Raw genomic sequence first — 16,981 nt, 5'->3', positions numbered from 1 at the left:
ACAAATATTTTTATGACTTTTTAAATATATTGTATGCACTAGGCTGGACTAAAAAGAGTAGTTAGAAAGAGGGCAAGGTGATGGATAGAGAAGCATGTTAAATGTTGAATTTTCTTTGTACTTTGATTTTTATTTCTGATTTTTTTCTCTTCAATGCTCTTAATTATTAGAATGCAAAGATGTGAACAAAGTGGCATATTGCCCACTGGTGCTGAAGTTCAAGTTCTGCAGTCGAGCATACTTCAGACAGATGTGCTGCAAGACCTGCCAAGGACACTGACCCACAGAAAGCACAAGAATGTGCCTTGTTATTATCATTGTGGAAGAGTGTCCATCGAAGAGAGCCGCCACACAGCGGAATAAGATTGACGTCCTTGCTAATGCATTACCCTGTGGAAAACGTAACCACTGGTCAGCCCCAGCTGACAGGATTTCAATATTATTTTAACTTCTGTGAAGTGGGATTTATTAATCCAAAGTGCTGGACACAGTATAAGGAGGGCATGCCAAATTGGAAAGATCCACACAACACATATAGAATAGCTTACAGTGGAACATTTGTGTTCCTTTGACTAAATCAAATAGTCTGTTTACCTCCTTGGACCATTAAATTAATTTTTATTATGGACTTAGCAATGACACTGAATCCATTTGTATTTAAAACTGTTTAAAATGTAGCTGTTATGACTTGGTCTACAATGGAAGTAAAGAAGAATCAAAAAAACGTGAAGTCATAGCTTAAAAATGTTAACTATTTTATCTCACGACACAGCACCACAATTTAAATTATAAAGTGAGCTTGGAAATGTTATTTAAGGATCAGAAATTAAAAAAAAAAAAAAAAAAAGGTACTTTTCCTTCATTCCACCTAATTCCCTTTGGAGTAATCTGTATTTCCTGAGCACTGCTGTGAGCCATATATAAAGGTACACTAAAGAGAACAACCATGAGGGACTTAGTTTTAAGAGGTCCAATAGTTATTGCAGTGGTGCATGAAATACAAGTGTGCTATGAAATGCAATCTGTGTTGCAGGTTTATAGCCATCTTATGATTGTACAAGTGAGGCTGGGATTTCCACTGAAAGGGAGTGTATTTTAGTCCCATGAAAGAGGCAGACTCTCAACAGTGGTGAAGACTGTATTACCAGCTTCTTCACTACTACCGTACAGGTTACTTAGAACTTAGACGTGGACTCCAGCTCACTTCCGTTTACAACACCAGCCACAAAGAAGAAACAACTTTGTGAGCATTTAGATCTGGTTTACATGTTACTTTGGATTCTCCAAAACTAGGGAATTCCAGAGCAAAATGAAAGCCTACTGTGTAACAGCAACAATCCTTTGCAAAGCTGGAAGTTAAAATGGATTCCAGATGTTCCCTTCTTTGATACCATAGCAGAAGGGCATTTGTTTATGAGAAAGAATATGTGAATGTGCAGTTCAGGAGACCACATCTGAGTGGGCAAGGATTACGACCAAAGAATTAAATGGCTCATGGAGGTATCTAGGTTCTGTTCAAATGAGAAGTCAAAAGTGTGCTTGAGCCAAGAGGCCTCTTGGACTATCAGGAGTAAAGCACACTGTAAAAAAGGGGATAGAATGAAGTCTAGCTACCTTCACCTAAATGGGCAGGTACGTATTTAAAGCTGGACCATATTTAAAACTAGGGGCAGCTTCCAGCATGAGACTGGAACAAAGTCATGCCTCTAGGTTAGTAGTTAGATGCCTTAACTATGCTGCTGCCATACTCCATTTATTTCATATGACCATATTTTTAATATTCACCAAATACTTTCCATTTTCAAATGTGAAACCAAACTAGTTAGGCAAATCACATTCAAGAATCTGCCGTAAAAAAGTTAATTGTTTTGTGCTTCTGTTGCCCTTCACTTTTCAGTAACAGACTCAACAAGGAGATAAGGAAAATAGGTACTTGTTTATTTTAATATATTGTACTTGAACACTTGCATTTTGCAACAGGTACTTGATGAATGTGCTTTTATGTCCAACTATGCCTCCTTTGTTGTACTGCAATTAAAATTAAGTGAACAATGTGTTACAAATTCTAGCTCAAATAGCACTTTCAAAAAAAAAACCCACATCTTTTCAGTGAAAAATAATTTCAAAATACAGTGGTCTTGAAGCGTACCAGCGTATTTTACCAATAACAAGCAAAATGTGTTGTACAGTTTCCTAATGTGAATTAACATGGAACAATACATACTGTTAACAGAACTTATACTATGAACCCCCCCAACATATTGACAATCTGTCTGTGGGATTTTGTGCAGCCCACATGTCATGACCATCGAATTCCTGTCATCTGCTACCTCTTGCAGTATTTCTACTTCCGTATGCCTGTGACCAGGGGAATTAATTTTCAGTTGGCTTGTGTGTATTCACATATGCTTCTCTGCTGCTCTTATCACCATGTAAACAATTCCTGTTAAAAACTGACACCAGTAGATAAAACTCCCCGGGTCTTTGGGAGTTGCACATAGGGATTAAGGGCAGTATGCAGTCCTTTTCAGTTAAGTGAATTGACTTGCTATGTCCTTTTAACAAAACACCTTGGTGCTAGCATGCCCTGGCTAGGTCAAAAATACGATGAAAGGGAAAGGGGTTGCTACAGCATTCCCTAAGCAAGAGGCTTCTTTGTATCAGAGTCTAGTTTCCTCCAGGGCATGATTTTGTTTATCAGCTAGTGTGTCTTTTCATCTAATAAGAAAAAGGTTTTCTATGTATTCAAAGTAAACCTTTTTTTTTTTACCTCACTTAGGACATTAAAATTGTAAGGAGTGTTTCCAAAGACACATTTTGCTCTCTTACTGGTGCTAGAACACTAGGGAGTCTGATGTTTACTCTGCAACATAACAGCACTAAGGTTGGAATTTAAAGAACTCCCTAGAGCAACATTGAATTGTATTGTTAAAGGGAACAAAACACAGAATGTATGTGGATTTACAAACTAAGCAACGCTTCAGACTAAGACCAGAAAATTAAACCTAATTCAAAGAAAAATAATTGGTTTTGACAGCACAGTTCACTGCTGCTGCGACACTGTAGCAATCTATGTAAACTAAGATAAATAATGTTATATTCCTAAATAGTGACAAAAGGGCTATTTGTATAGGCTATAAATATAACAAGCCTAGAATCAAATAGAATATGACATGCAGAAATCAATCTGGTGCCAGTAGTTCCACTGAGCAATACTATCAGCTGAAGAAGATCGAAACAGAAATAAAAATCTAGAGATTAACCCGTCAAGGTATATTCACCCAAAAATAGTCCATTTCATTAGGAACTTTGTAATGGAGTGAATGTCACATAGATATCCTTAATAATACAGACTGAAATTACCTTTGTATTATTGTGATTAGTTGCTTATTATTTTATACTCAGTATTAATGTGGTACACTGTTACTTTATTATATTTTTGCTTTTGTAAATTATATTCTAATTTATTGTCATGTTTGTTAACACTTGTTCTACATGCATTCTTCTGCTTGTAATGAAAACAAAAATATTGTAACACATGATGCAGTGAAATTCCACACCAGGCACAGATTTGTTTTTAACATAGATAATTTAGTAAAATAAAACTGCAGCTTTTAAGAATGATACCCATGGTATGATTGTTTATTCCCTGCTTACTAGAATTCTGTATCCTTAACGTTCACTTCATCAGATACATCAAAACAAATGTAAGATTTTTTTTTCAAGTAACATCTATACGTTATGCTAGAATACTTTCTTGGTATCAGTGATGTTTCTCATATATAAGAAAAACAATAAGAAAAAAAAGTCAAGAAGACGGTCATGTACATTATTAGATAATATCTTAGCCTAAGCAGTAATGTAGCTCAAGAATGAAATTAATGACAGCAAAAATATCCTTCCTGTACTTCTTGGAATGATTTCATTAACAGCCAGTCAATAATAAAAAAAAATTGTCCTTCTTGCACTGAGCTCTTAAAGTTTTATCTGAAGTTTATCTGAAGCCATGATGGTTTTATGTATAAAGAGGAAAGTAATTTCAGAAGATATGGTGCTTAGGTCACTGTTGCTAAGAGATAAAATCATAGCATTATGGAATCATAGAATGGTCAGGGTTGGAAAGGACTGTAAGATCATCATATCCAGTTTCTCATTGACCAACACCCCCAAGTCCTTCTCCGCAGGGCTACTCTGAATCACTTCTCCAACCAACTTGTAGCTGTTCCTGGGATTGCCCGATCCAGGTGTAGGACCTTGCACTTCACATTGTTGAACTTCACGAGGATGGCATTAGCCACCTCTCAAGAGTGTCAAGGTCCCTCTGGATGGCATCCCTTTCCTCCAGCGTATCATAGAATGGTTTTTGTTGGAAAGGACCTTAAGATCATCTAGTTCAAATACCCCTGCCATGGGCAGGGACACCTCACACTAGACCAGGTTGCTCAAGGCCCTGTCCAGTCTGGCCTTGAACACCACCAGGGATGGAGCATTTACCACTTCTTTGGGCAACCTGTTCCAGTGCCTCACCACCCTCACAGTAAAGAGCTTCTGCCTTGTATCTAACCTGAACTTCATCTGGTTAGGTTTGAACCCGTTACCCTTTGTCCTGTCACTACAGTCTCTAATGAGTCCATCCCCAGCATCCCTATAGGCCCCCTTCAGATACTGGAAGGCTGCTATGAGGTCTCCGCACAGCCTTGCCTCCTCTCCTCTCCTCTCCTCTCCTCTCCTCTCCTCTCCTCTCCTCTCCTCTCCTCTCCTCTCCTCTCCTCTCCTCTCCTCTCCTCTCCTCTCCTCTCCTCTCCTCTCCTCTCCTCTCCTCTCCTCTCCTCTCCTCTCCTCTCCTCTCCTCTCCTCTCCTCTCCTCTCCTCTCCTCTCCTCTCCTCTCCTCTCCTCTCCTCTCCTCTCCTCTCCTCTCCTCTCCTCTCCTCTCCTCTCCCCTCCTCCTCTCTTCTCTTCTCTTCTCCAGGCTGAACAGCCCCAACTTTCTCAGCCTGTCTTCACACAGGACATGCTCAAGCCCCCAATCATCCTCGTGGCCCTCCTCTGGACTTGTTCCAACAGTTCCATGTCCTTTTTATGTTGAGGACACCAGAACTGTACACAGTGCTCCAAGTGGGTTCTCACTGGAGCGGAGTAGAGGGGCAGGATCACCTCCTTTGACCTGCTGGTCACGCTCCTTTTGATGCAGCCCAGGATACGATTGGCTTTCTGGGCTGCAAGCCAAAGTGCTTCTTTTCTTAGCTGGTATAATAAAAATATCTTGTATGGAAATCTCTGATTAAGTCCTATGAATTTTTTCTTGCTTCCCAGTTAAAATCTCAGTTCTGGTTTAATTAAAATAATTATTCTATTATTGTGGTAAAATGCAAAGGAAAGTACAGAGAACCTTAAATATTTTTAAATGGTTATTCTCATTCTATTTACAAATTATTCAAAAAGCAAGTACCTGTTTTAAAGGTATGGGTGTTTCTGCCTGTACTCTATCACAGGCTTTTATTACGCTACAGCTCAGAAGCTAAAGATGGAGTAGTCTTAGTAAATAATGCATTCTAATAACAGTTTCTCTGTCATTTCAAAACTGTGTTCACTTTTCTCCCATACACTCACACTACAGGTTTTACCCAATAAGTTTCCCACTATTGTTCAGTTTTAAGTATTATTCTTCCCCCTGGAGCATTTCTGTTTTAGATTATGATGACAAATCAGGTAAACTGAAATAGATGTTGTTGTTTCCCTCTGTTTCCCTCCCCCTGCTACCTTAAACCTGATACTGTATGTGTTGACTATAGATCTCTTGGCACAGAAATTTCCTTCAGTCTTCTTAAAATGCACTCTGCCTGCACCTGAACTTCCTTCTGGAGCCAACCCCGCTATTACAACTCTCTGTTACACTTTTTCAGTTTATTTCTTCAGGAAATGGCCACAAAAATTTTAACCCGAGATACTTGGTTTTCCTTTCTGTGTTTTGCCTTGCTATACCCCACAGTTGCTCCTTCATCAGCAAACTCCCTGTTGTCTCTGAAATTATCTGATCTACAAGTAGCATTTTTAAATACCTTCTGTAGAATGTTGAATAGGCCTTGGTTATTTTGCTGACTTTTTTATCAGTTATTTATTATTACTAGGAACTAAGATCCAGGACTGTTCTGTGGAGGTTTATTGCATGAGTCCTGTGAGCCTCATCTGGAGTCAGTCAGTCATCAATCTAAGAGTCTTAAGACAAGACCATTACTAAGCTGAGGCCATCATTCTGCGAGATGTGACACCCTATCTGGCTGTCTTCCCTTCACCACAAGCAACAATTAGGTGGAAGGGGTGGATCATTGCTTCTGTGTGGTCCCTCCAATCTTTCTCCTAGACAGAATGGTGTAAAAACATTTGCATGCAGTAACCAGGATGGAATCCCAAATAGATTTATAAGGGCTCAGTCAGCCACAGAACAAGGTTTACTACAGCACTAGCAACTTGGTAGTCTCCCAAGTATATCTGGCCCAGCTGAAGGGGGAGTTCATGCCCAGTTTAGGAAACCGAGCCACTCAGAATACATTATGGTGTGCATTTAAGGATACTGCATCCCTTAAATTGGCATATCACCTAAGCACCACATGTCATTTGTTTTCCTCTATTTCTGAGATTTTCATTGAGCTAGACAGTCTACAGGACACATAGTTTAAGCTCAGAGGTCGTATAGCTGCCAGCAAGAAAACGACTGAAATCTGACCTGGAAAGCATATAAGTATGTATTTCTGCTTTAAGAGTGGGAGGATGCCATTCCTATAAACAGGAAAGCCTTTTCAGAGAAGACCTAGCAAGATCGCTAGACAAATAATCTCACTTCTTTAGTAGTCCTGTTTGGAACAAATTCATCGGATCACAGCTTGAGATAGAAAAGGAAGTGTTTTGGACGCTAGAAGTGAAGGCTCAGCCAGAGATTGTTCCAGGCTTTAGTTGTTATGACCACCCAGAGGGATCAGATTTGGCCTGACTGATAAGGGATAAGCCATGGCTTTTGGAAATTAGATATTGTCAATGCTAAGCACATCAAAATCTGTGTTTGTTTACTCTTCTCCCCACACCCCCATCAAAGTCTTCATAACTGTACATGCTCTTGCAATGTTTATAACATAACAAAATTATCATTCATACTGTTTGAAAGCCCATCTTCCAATATGATTTATGTCTTGCAATGAAGATCAGTCCTCCGTGAGGATTCAAGATCTCTTTTCCCTTAGAAGCAGCTTGGTAAAGCTTAGAAGCAGCTGAGTAAAGCTTTGCGTGCAAGAAAGCTGAGGTAACAGTTCTGCACATGTGGGCATGTCTTCCAGTCATATCTTCATGGAAAGACACGGACCCTCAATTTAACTGGAATTTCTGAGGGCAAACTTCAGTTCTGAGTGCATTTTAGGTTATTGCCACATATGTTCTGAGGTCAGCTATGCTTTTATAAAGCAAATAATTTTACAGGAGTGCAGTGCACTTAATTAGGTTCACTGCCTTCTAACACCTTTGAATGCTGATCAGAGACAGAGTTAGGGTCTCGCATATGCACAACAATGTATGTTGGAAGTTTGCAGTCATTTCGAGGACACTCACTTTCATTCCTCAATATCCACACACTGGGACAGGATTTCAGCGCCCTCCATGAGCTCCTTCCCCTGAGTGACTGCTTCTCTTTCTCACTGCTTTGATGCATCTGTGGATCTCCTATTTACTTTGTGTATAGTACTGCTGTCTTTGATCTAATGTTTTAATGTGACTGTTAAGAGTTTTCACGTCTGTAGATTAACACTGTTACATGTTAAAAATGCTAATTCTAGGGGGTTTTTTAATTATTTATTGAAGTGTAAAAACTTTATAAAATCTGTATAAGACTTTAAAAACATGCTAGAGATACATAATTTCTTTTTTTTTTTCAAATAAGATACCAGATAAACATAATACTTTTTTTTTTTTTTTTTTTAACCACAATCATTGGAGACCCCTCAAGATGCTCTTTGGTATTAGGAAAACTACTGACTTGGTAGCAAATATAAACAGAGTGAACTGAGACTCTCTTTTGGTCTCTCAGATCCTCTTTCACATTTAGCCTTTGCTTTTGAAATGCAGTATCAAAACAAGACCTTCTGCAACAAAAAGGGATCTCAAACTTCTTTTTCAGCCTTTCTGGCTCAAAGTTTCCTTAGAAGTTTATTTACCTAAGATAAGGTTACACTGTTGAAACAATCCTGTCAATTAGCAGATAACACTTCACTTCTGCCACAATATTCTTCACAAGCATTTTGCCAAGGATAGGGCTGGTAACTGAGTTTCTCGGACAAAAGGAGGTATGACGGCTATAATTATACATATCAATTAACTGTATCTTGCTCAAAATCCTTGTGAAATAGAGAACAGTGTATTTAAATAAGAGGCAAAAATAATTTCAGTTACATTTTGCACCAGATGCAAAAGGAAGATGCAAGGGAGGAATACTCTATCTATCTCAGGCTTTGCAGCGGGTTTTAAGAAGTTGGCTCAGCTTCAGTTGCTAACTGCAAACCTCGGTAAAGTATTTGTAAAGCTGAAGGCAGATGACCTGAACTCTATTACCACGGCAGTGGTACACTCAGTAAAATGGGTGGATGTGGTTTCAGACACTGCCGGTGCCTCTCCCTGTGGTGGGACATGGTCTTTCAGTCACCTGGCACACATGGCGAGGACAGGCTGCATTTGGGAAACCTGCTCTTTCCGGGGCATCTTTCACATTTGGCCAGCAGCCTCCTCTTAGCTCCCTGCCTCCAGCACCCGGTGTCCCTCCACCCATTCCAGGAACCTGGCTGTAGCCTGTGGCAGCTCAAAGCCCCGGCCAGGACAAGGTGCTGGTGTGTGTGTGCAAGCCTGCCTGAGGCCTGCCTGAGGCCTGGCTGGGGCTGGGGGTTGCCCTGGTCACTTCTGTGTGGTGTGGAGAGCTGCTGAGCTCTGAGCTGCTGCCAGTCTCTAATGGCACCTGGCACCTGAAACGAGGCCGAGAGCTGGGTGTGGGTTGGCTTCACTTCAGGTCTGGGGAGCACCATGGGTGAGAAGCTCCCATGGCCTTCAGTGGCTGCCTGAGCCACTCTGAGCAGCAGCCACCACCCAGCCTCATGCTCATGGCAGCTCCCTCCCCACCTGGGGAGGTGAAGGGGATGCCACAGTGGGCAGCTCCAAAAAGACAAGTCATTGCATGAGAGCAGGAGGGCTCAAGCTGAAGAAGAAGCCTGAGGGTGGGGTTGGGGAGCCATAGTGAGGCCACGGCTCTGGGGCAAGCACATGGGCAGAGCTGCTCAGTGAGGAGAGATGCCGTGGGGCTGGGGGAAGCTGCAGAGGGGCCAGGGGGAGTAGAGGAAGAATGGGCCATGAGATGGCATAGGAAGGCTGGGAGGACATGAGGGGCTGAGGAAATCTTAGCTAGCAAGGGGATTCCAAGACAAGGGTTGGAAGAACTGGTGGAGATCACAGGTCCCAGCCACAGGTGCCCCTACAGCAGAGAGATGGTGGCTCCTGTGGGTAGGCAGAAGGTATGAGAAACTTGTAGAAAATCCTGGAGTCAGAGAAGTCAAAGGGAAGTTCAGTTCTTGTAGAAGTTCAGTCCACAGGAGGAAAAATGCTGGGCCCATGGAGGGCTGTGGAGATAGAGAGACCTTTGGTCCCTTCAGTGAGCTCCTGAAATGCTATATATACGCTAAAAAGAAAGAAGCCGCGACTCTCAGTGACTCGCAGCAGTGAGCTGAACTCTATACGTCTTTGGATAGCCTGTTTTAATTGGCTATGCTGTATTCAGCCCATGAGTGAACTGCAAATGATCACGAAAAGTAGCAGTTGCAAAAATTATGCCCATAAATCTGCTTTCCACAAAGACAGCAGCGTTCTTGAATGCCAGATGCTCGCTGAGTCCCGTGTAATTTTGCTGAGCTAATGAGCAAATGCTTACAGCGTGTGTTGACTCTCAGCTGGTCATCAGGATAGTGAAGAGCTGCCAAGAGGTATGTTGCTTGTTAACAGTCTGAGACTTACATCCTTCAAAACAATAAACCTTGAATAGCCTTTCAAAATAAAAGGGTAAGAGAGTGCTAACATGTTTTGGTAACCTTTGGACTGAAATTTTGATCATTCCTCTGTGGCTTGAGCAACTTGATTACAAAAGCAGTCACCTTGCATAGGGTGTCCAGAATTGTGCAATGGAGTGCTGTGGTTAAATGTAAAATGTCAGCTCGGTTTTGCTTGTGTTTTCTTTATTATCCTATGTGTATCATTCAACAGTACATGCTTATTTTTATTTCAATCAAGTTCATGCTCTTCTTTGAGGTTGTTTTTAATGGCCTATACTTACCTGAACTTAATCTCTGGAAGTTTCAAAAAGGATGCACAGATAAACAGTCAGCTCTACTACTCAAAAATCTTGAGTCAAGATTTGAAAAAAAAACATTAAACTGTCTTTAGGGGAAAAAAAAAACACCAAACCAACTCCAAACTTGTGAGTTACTGTCCTCTTATTACCCTTTCTTTAGGCTTTATGGTTTGTTTCACAATTTTCCCCCTCTCTATGCTGCAGAAAGCTAGAAGATTATTTTTAAGATTGAGAGGAAGGGTAGGAAACTCAACAGGTGACTCATATCATTGCAGGAGTCTTCCACTGGAAAACAACAAACACTTGCAAACCTTATAAAATTACAAAGGCTAAGTGCCATAAATATCCCGTTCTCATTAAGTATACTCACTACACTTTTTAGAAAATATCAGTTAACTTTCACAATGAAAGCAACTGCTTTAGAAAATTTTAAACTTTGATCCTCATTTTATAGAAATAATGACCTGACTTAGTGAAATGCTGCTTCCTTCTGGGTAATTTAAATGTATCATCTTCCAGCTGGAAACTGCCAGAGCCCAGGGATATTCTGCTATTCTGCCCGCATTTAATTTGTCTCTACTATCTGTGATCTGCTGAGAAATAGAAGAATGCAATACCAGCTCTATACTAATTAATAAACCCTCAACAACAGTCTAGCAACATCCTGTCTTACTTATGTTACTTCTTTCATGAAGCTGCCCAGTAAACCAGAACTTGTGATCTGCCAAAGAACTCCTTGGAGAGTTCAAAGGTAATGTCTTCATCCTACAACAGTCTTGATCTGCCAGAGAATGTGAATCTGGTGCTAAGTCAGAAACCTTGTAATTCATAACCAGCTTTGAGTTCACATGCATAAAACCAGTGCCTTTGGCGTCCTGATATTGCCTCTCTGTTGATACTGGCCAAAGCTGCTTGTACAGTCAAGTGTATGAATTCCTCTTTGGGCTGCCTTTTTAACTTTTCCAGATACTTACTTTCTGAAACAAAGGATGAAATAGATGGCTGCCTTTGTCTTGGTACCACAGTACCAGGATATAGAACATCACAATATAATAATCCTAATCACATCTTTAGTCAAGGGCTCAGTTAATTACATTGTAGAAATTTGCCCAGCTGAGACTGTAGATACATCTGCTATAAATACTTGCACATCAGCATGAAGCCAACATAGCATTGTTCCCTATGAATTTTTAATCTGAAAAATGTACTTTTTATTAAAAGATTGAGAAACAGTAAATTCTTGGACATTAGTAAAATGTGATGAGTAAAGTATGTATAACTAATTATAGTAGAGTATTTGGGACAATGCAATGACTAAAATTCTTGAGAAAATAAAAAAAAATCACTAAGAAAATTTAAAATAATTCCTAGTAAATAAGCATGGAAAAAGCCCCTCAAACTAAAACATCTTTTGCTGTTTAGAGGCAGATAATCCATTCTTACTTCAGTGCACGAATTTGATTTACAATGAGTTTCAAAATATTTATCTTCCTTTCAGGGTTTCCATCACTGCCTAAGCCAATAACCTGCTGTGTTTGAAAATGTCTGGGCAGTAATTGTCATTGTTTGCAAAGCTATTTTGGAAAATAGTGAGCTTCGTGGCATTCTGTAGGTTTAAGGAATGCAATTACCAACATTGTATACATAATCCAAGTGATCTTCTGGCTTCAGAAGCTCAAACCCACATAAAAAATGTTTAACAACAGCAAAATGTTTGTTTAATTTTTGTTCTGTAGTTGGTCAGTTGTAGGTGGATTATGTTATAGCCACTCTGGCAAAAATACAATTACTTTAACAATTCCATATAAGTACATAACAATGTTGAAATAAACATACAAGGAAGAGTATGATTTTTCTGGGTGGATAGTCTGACCTATTTTCATACGTAAGTATTTGACACAGGACTCTGCTGGTATGATGGTATCTGTGTGCTCCTGTGATTTATCCAGGATGATTTACAAATGCTTAGAAAGCTTATTTACTTTTAACGAATATAAACATATTGAACTCTTCATCTTACATGTGAATGTGTTAGATAAATGACAGAGTTTCCTTTATTTTGTTGTCAGTTACAAACTGGTGGAGATCTTTCCCAGATTATTTTGTTTCCTTTTTCTTCTGCTTAAGATTCTTTTACAACCTACCATGTGATTAGAGAGTGAATATACTTTTCTGATAGGCAGCTGTTGAAGAAATGATGGGGCTAAGGAGACTTGACAAATGCCTTGGAATTTAAATTTCAAAAAAGGGACTACAAACAACACTTCTGACTCAGAGCTAAAATTACAAGTAAGTCTTTAAAAGCTGTTAGCAGTCTCCTTTAGAAATATATACATGCACTGGGGAGGAAAAAAAAATCACAGAACATTGTTTGGAGAAACAATTTGAAATAAAAAACTTTCACCATGACCCGTATATTTGCATAACTAACATGCACTTGCAGTTTACTGACAACAAAAAAAATGTAACATCTATGTAAGATCTCTCCTCAGTCCCCTCTTCTTTCCTCCTTGACTGATTCTGCTCTTAGCTAGCTCTGTTCTTTAGTGGAGCTTAATGAATTTTACAGAAATCAGTTAATGCTTCAAAAAGATCACATTTACATGTGATTTTAAAACCACATGCCAAGGTATTTATTCACTGATAATATCATAAGCATTACATCCATGTAATAAGCAACTTCAAGGAATTTTCAGCTCTATCTTATGCTACCTTGCCACATGCATATTTTTCTTTTAAAGGAGTATTTCTTGAAAAGAAGCTTGGAAATGACTTTGTGCCAGAAGTTACCTGTCACTACCTTTTTGAAAACTGGCTACCAGTAGTCATATTTAAACCTTAAAATTTACAAGTATTTTATCGCATTGGAACCTGCAATCAAGTGCCAAATTATATTAGTTGCATGCTATTGATTTGGAGAAAACCCCAGGAACTTGCCAACAAAGTTTTAAGTTGACAAGCAGGTATTCTTTATTGCGGTGCCAGGAGACACGGGGGATAGCTCCTCCAAGCGTGCCTCTCCCAGGCATCAACCAGGCTGTGATTACATTGTCCTTAAACATAATGACATTTATTTAACATTCTCTGTTCTTCAGAGTAGTTACAAGTTTTCTGGTTATTAGCAAGAACCAATACAGTGGCATAAGGTGTGTTTACGTTGCTTTTTATTTAATGTGATTTTATTTTTTTTTACTAGTATTTTCTAAGATAACTCATTTGTCACACAATGAGTTAATTTTAAGGTAGTCCTTTACCTATTCTTGGCTTTATGCCCATAATGTATCTCAAGGTACTCAAATAAATATGTTCAGACTGGGTCAACACACTTGACTACCTGTTCTTACATTCAGCGAGTTGTTTGCTTTCTGCTTTCAAGTTCGACTTTGGATCATCCCTTCTCCCCAAAAGAGACAAATCCCACTCCTGATGCAGCTTTAGAATGTCTCTGTCAATACTGATCTTACCTTCCTGTTCCTAATCCACAGCAACTCACCTATTAACTTTATGGAGAACCTGCTCTGCGCCAGGCATAACTCACGTATTTGTGCCATGCTCCCTATGCATGGAAGTCAGCAGAGGCAGACACAAGGGGCAGTGTTGCCACAGAAGGAGAGAATGAACTTTCTGTATTGGCTTGTAGCAGAGGGGTTTCAGCACAAAAAACTTTTTCCTGTTTCATAAAGACCTGAGACAGTAATTCTGTGTGACAAACTCTAAAGGCTTATGGGAAGTAAATGGATAATATTTGTGAGATGCGGTACTGTGTTTGTTTAATTTACAAACACTTAAAATGTTGCACTGAAATAGTCTCTCTGATGTTTTACTCTGTCTGGTTTGGTTCTGTCATCGCAGCTGTGAGAAATGCCATATACAGATAGATCTTGGACTATATACAAACAAAGTCAAGTACTTGTACATTTGGAAATACGACACTCCAAAATGCTTGTGCAAGTTAGAATTCCTTCCCCTTGAGGTCCTGTAGGTGACTACTTCTGCTACTTTGGGTGTATTAGGGAACGGATTTCTTCATTATCACTCGTCCTCCAGATAGGCACTGGAAACACAGAAAAGTTTGATAGAGTTTGGGAATTGTCTGTGGACCTTTTGCTGAGAGTTTTGAGAAACCATTAGTCCTAGGCAACCACAGTCACTTTCTAAATCTGATAGAAGTAGCTGTCAGGCTGTGAAGTGAGTTGATCCATGGCTCTTATAGTTTCTCTCAAAACTGCTTTTAGGTGGCTATCCCCATTGGGAGGATTCTGAAGAGAAGGTTAAGGAGGGTTGTCGGTACGGGTTTTGATGCTTCCTTCATGGTTTGGGATGGAGTTTTTGGAATTGCTGCTAGGGCAATTCTGTCTGAATGAAAGCTGAAGTTACTGATGGTGTTCCTGTGACTTAGGACTGGAGCATACAATTCTAGTGAATAGGAAATTGCGCCGCAAATCTTATTTAGGAAGTCCTGGCGCTGCTCTTACCAGCTGATTTCTTGAAGTGATAGAGTGGTCCATAGGGATGTTTGGATTTCCCAAGGCATGTCCGATATCTAGAACTGTGAAGAGCGGCAAATCTATGGAGCTGGGGGGATTTGTGTGGAGCAAGTGACCGTGTTTAATCAATTCTAGACACTCTGTCTTACTCATAAAGTTGCATGAGGGCAAATAGGAAAGCACATAGGCAGATGCCAGGCTGGCCATGGTGTCAGAGATTCTTATAAACTATGATTTATAGATACGTATATATATATATGCCCTGTGGGGAATTTAGTAAAAGGTTAAGATACAGGAGATAGTTGCTGTTTATAATCCCTTTCAAAGGTTAGAAGAAAAGGTTTTTTATCACTGTTGGAGAGTAACACTCTTTTCCCTAGCAAGTTAATTGTTTCTTAGATCTCTGTTTAGGACAAAGAGGTAGGAAAACATGCCTGTTCTGATAATGCCCTAGTACTGGGAACTCATGACTATGCCTGCCAGCAGTCAGAAGACCTTCAGTTCAGATGACGCTTAAATGGAGCCAACAACTCCTTTGGCACTACAATGATTAGAGCTGAGATACTTTTGTTTCTCAGGTAGTCAGTGCAGGTTTACCTATGTTGCTTTGCAGGGTAGCAAGGGAGGTCACTTCACTGTTGTGAGAGGCAGCAAGTATTTGGTGTCTGGTGATTTGTAAATGTACCTTTCAGAGGCTGTAGCTCATAGAGACACTAGCAGGGTAAGAATAAGTAGAGATTTGATCTCTTGACCTGACTGACTAGGTCTGATGGTGCATGCCTGCTTTCAGAACATAGAGTGTCAATTTGACTGTGTTTTTGCTTTGAAATCAAGCAGTGCTCTGGCATGTGTGCACATTAAGAGGCAATTCAAATGATCATCACTGAGATTTTTTACAGTCTAGGAGATCTTGCATTCATGCGATTAGCTATTTTGAGCCCTGTTAGCAGGGATATATAGAAAGAAACTCTATTAAAAATTTGCTTTCATATAGATATTATATTGGGAGGGAGGGTTTTAAGCAGCTGGTAATAAACTGAAACTGCAGCAGCTTGAATGTTGCTAGATTTAATCTCAATTGTTGAATCCCTAGTGATCAAAGAATTATAGATGCTATAAGTCCAGGCGGTAAAAAGAAACTGAGAAGTATTTAAAGCTGCGGTCTTGCTGAGTAGCTAATTGCTTGAGGAGCAGGATTTTATAGATGAGAAAATCTAGTAATCTTGATAACAAGCATTGTACCAGTCAAGCTTATGCTTTGTTGGTTGGAAAAAAAAGAAATTATTATATCTTTTCCCTATTTCAGGGAGTCTTAGGCCTCCTTACCTGTTATTCTGTACATTGGCCTCCATATTTATATGAAGCCAAAAATTCTTTGATATTATATTTATGCTGTGTTACTGAACTCTGTCTTATTCTAAAAGCAGTAGAAGAAACTGAGTACCTGGTTGGTTGTGCCAGAACTTGTGAGCTCTAGAAAAAAAATTAAACAATTGGCTCTAATCAGATACTTCATGTCCAAGTGTGGTTTCACAATGGCAGTATTTGAAACCCGCAGTCAGAATGTGTATTTATTCAACCTAATACTAGTACTTATCACCATGTATCCGTCACTTGCTATGAAAGTGTCTCGAAAGAGGCAGAAGTTTTATGAAAAGATGACGCTAAGCATAAGATAAACTCATGAGAAATATAGCTCAGAGTGTGTTCAAAATGTCTTAAAATCTGCTGAGCAAGGTAGAACTATGGATGAGACCAAAAAAAAACGAAAAGAGAGAAAGAAAGCCAGATGCAACTTTAGTTTTTAAGTACTGCTTTTTCTCCAGTTTACTTGCTTTGGTTCCACCAGTGCTTTGTAACTGTCAGTCATTACCGCTTGAGACTGTAAGGATAAATGGAAAGCTTAAATTATAAATAACCATTTTCTTGATGTCTTATCACTCTGAATACAATCCTTAAAAATACTTTTTCTCTTTTTTTCCCCAAATTATTTGCCTATTTCTTTATTTTTAAATCTAAATGATCAGTAATGTGATAAAAGAATCACAAAGGAGCTCACAGAGAAAATAACACAAGGGAGAAGCCAAATACTGTCCTGCCAAGCCCATCACAAGAGCCAGTAGC

The 16,981-nt window shown here is 39.5% G+C and overlaps 1 protein-coding gene across 4 annotated transcripts in view; it reads left to right on the top strand.

Annotated features, from left to right (window-relative positions):
• Positions 1–3,624, top strand: part of ADAMTS6 (ADAM metallopeptidase with thrombospondin type 1 motif 6) — a 150,534-nt gene extending 146,910 nt beyond the window's left edge. For all 4 annotated transcript variants that reach the window (XM_062612297.1, XM_062612294.1, XM_062612295.1 and 1 more), the window contains one exon: positions 171–3,624. In XM_062612297.1, the coding sequence (XP_062468281.1) occupies positions 171–280 (110 nt within the window). In that variant the 3' untranslated portion in view covers positions 281–3,624. The remainder of the gene's footprint in view (positions 1–170) is intronic.
• Positions 3,625–16,981: the final 13,357 nt, after the last annotated feature.

The sequence above is a fragment of the Pezoporus occidentalis genome, unplaced genomic scaffold, assembly GCF_034315485.1.
Source record: "Pezoporus occidentalis ecotype Australia unplaced genomic scaffold, CSIRO_AGI_Poc_V1 ctg16, whole genome shotgun sequence".
NCBI classification, from domain to species: domain Eukaryota; kingdom Metazoa; phylum Chordata; class Aves; order Psittaciformes; family Psittacidae; genus Pezoporus; species Pezoporus occidentalis.
The sequence above is the reverse complement of the archived record's forward strand: the minus strand, read 5'-3'. Positions and strand labels throughout refer to the sequence as shown.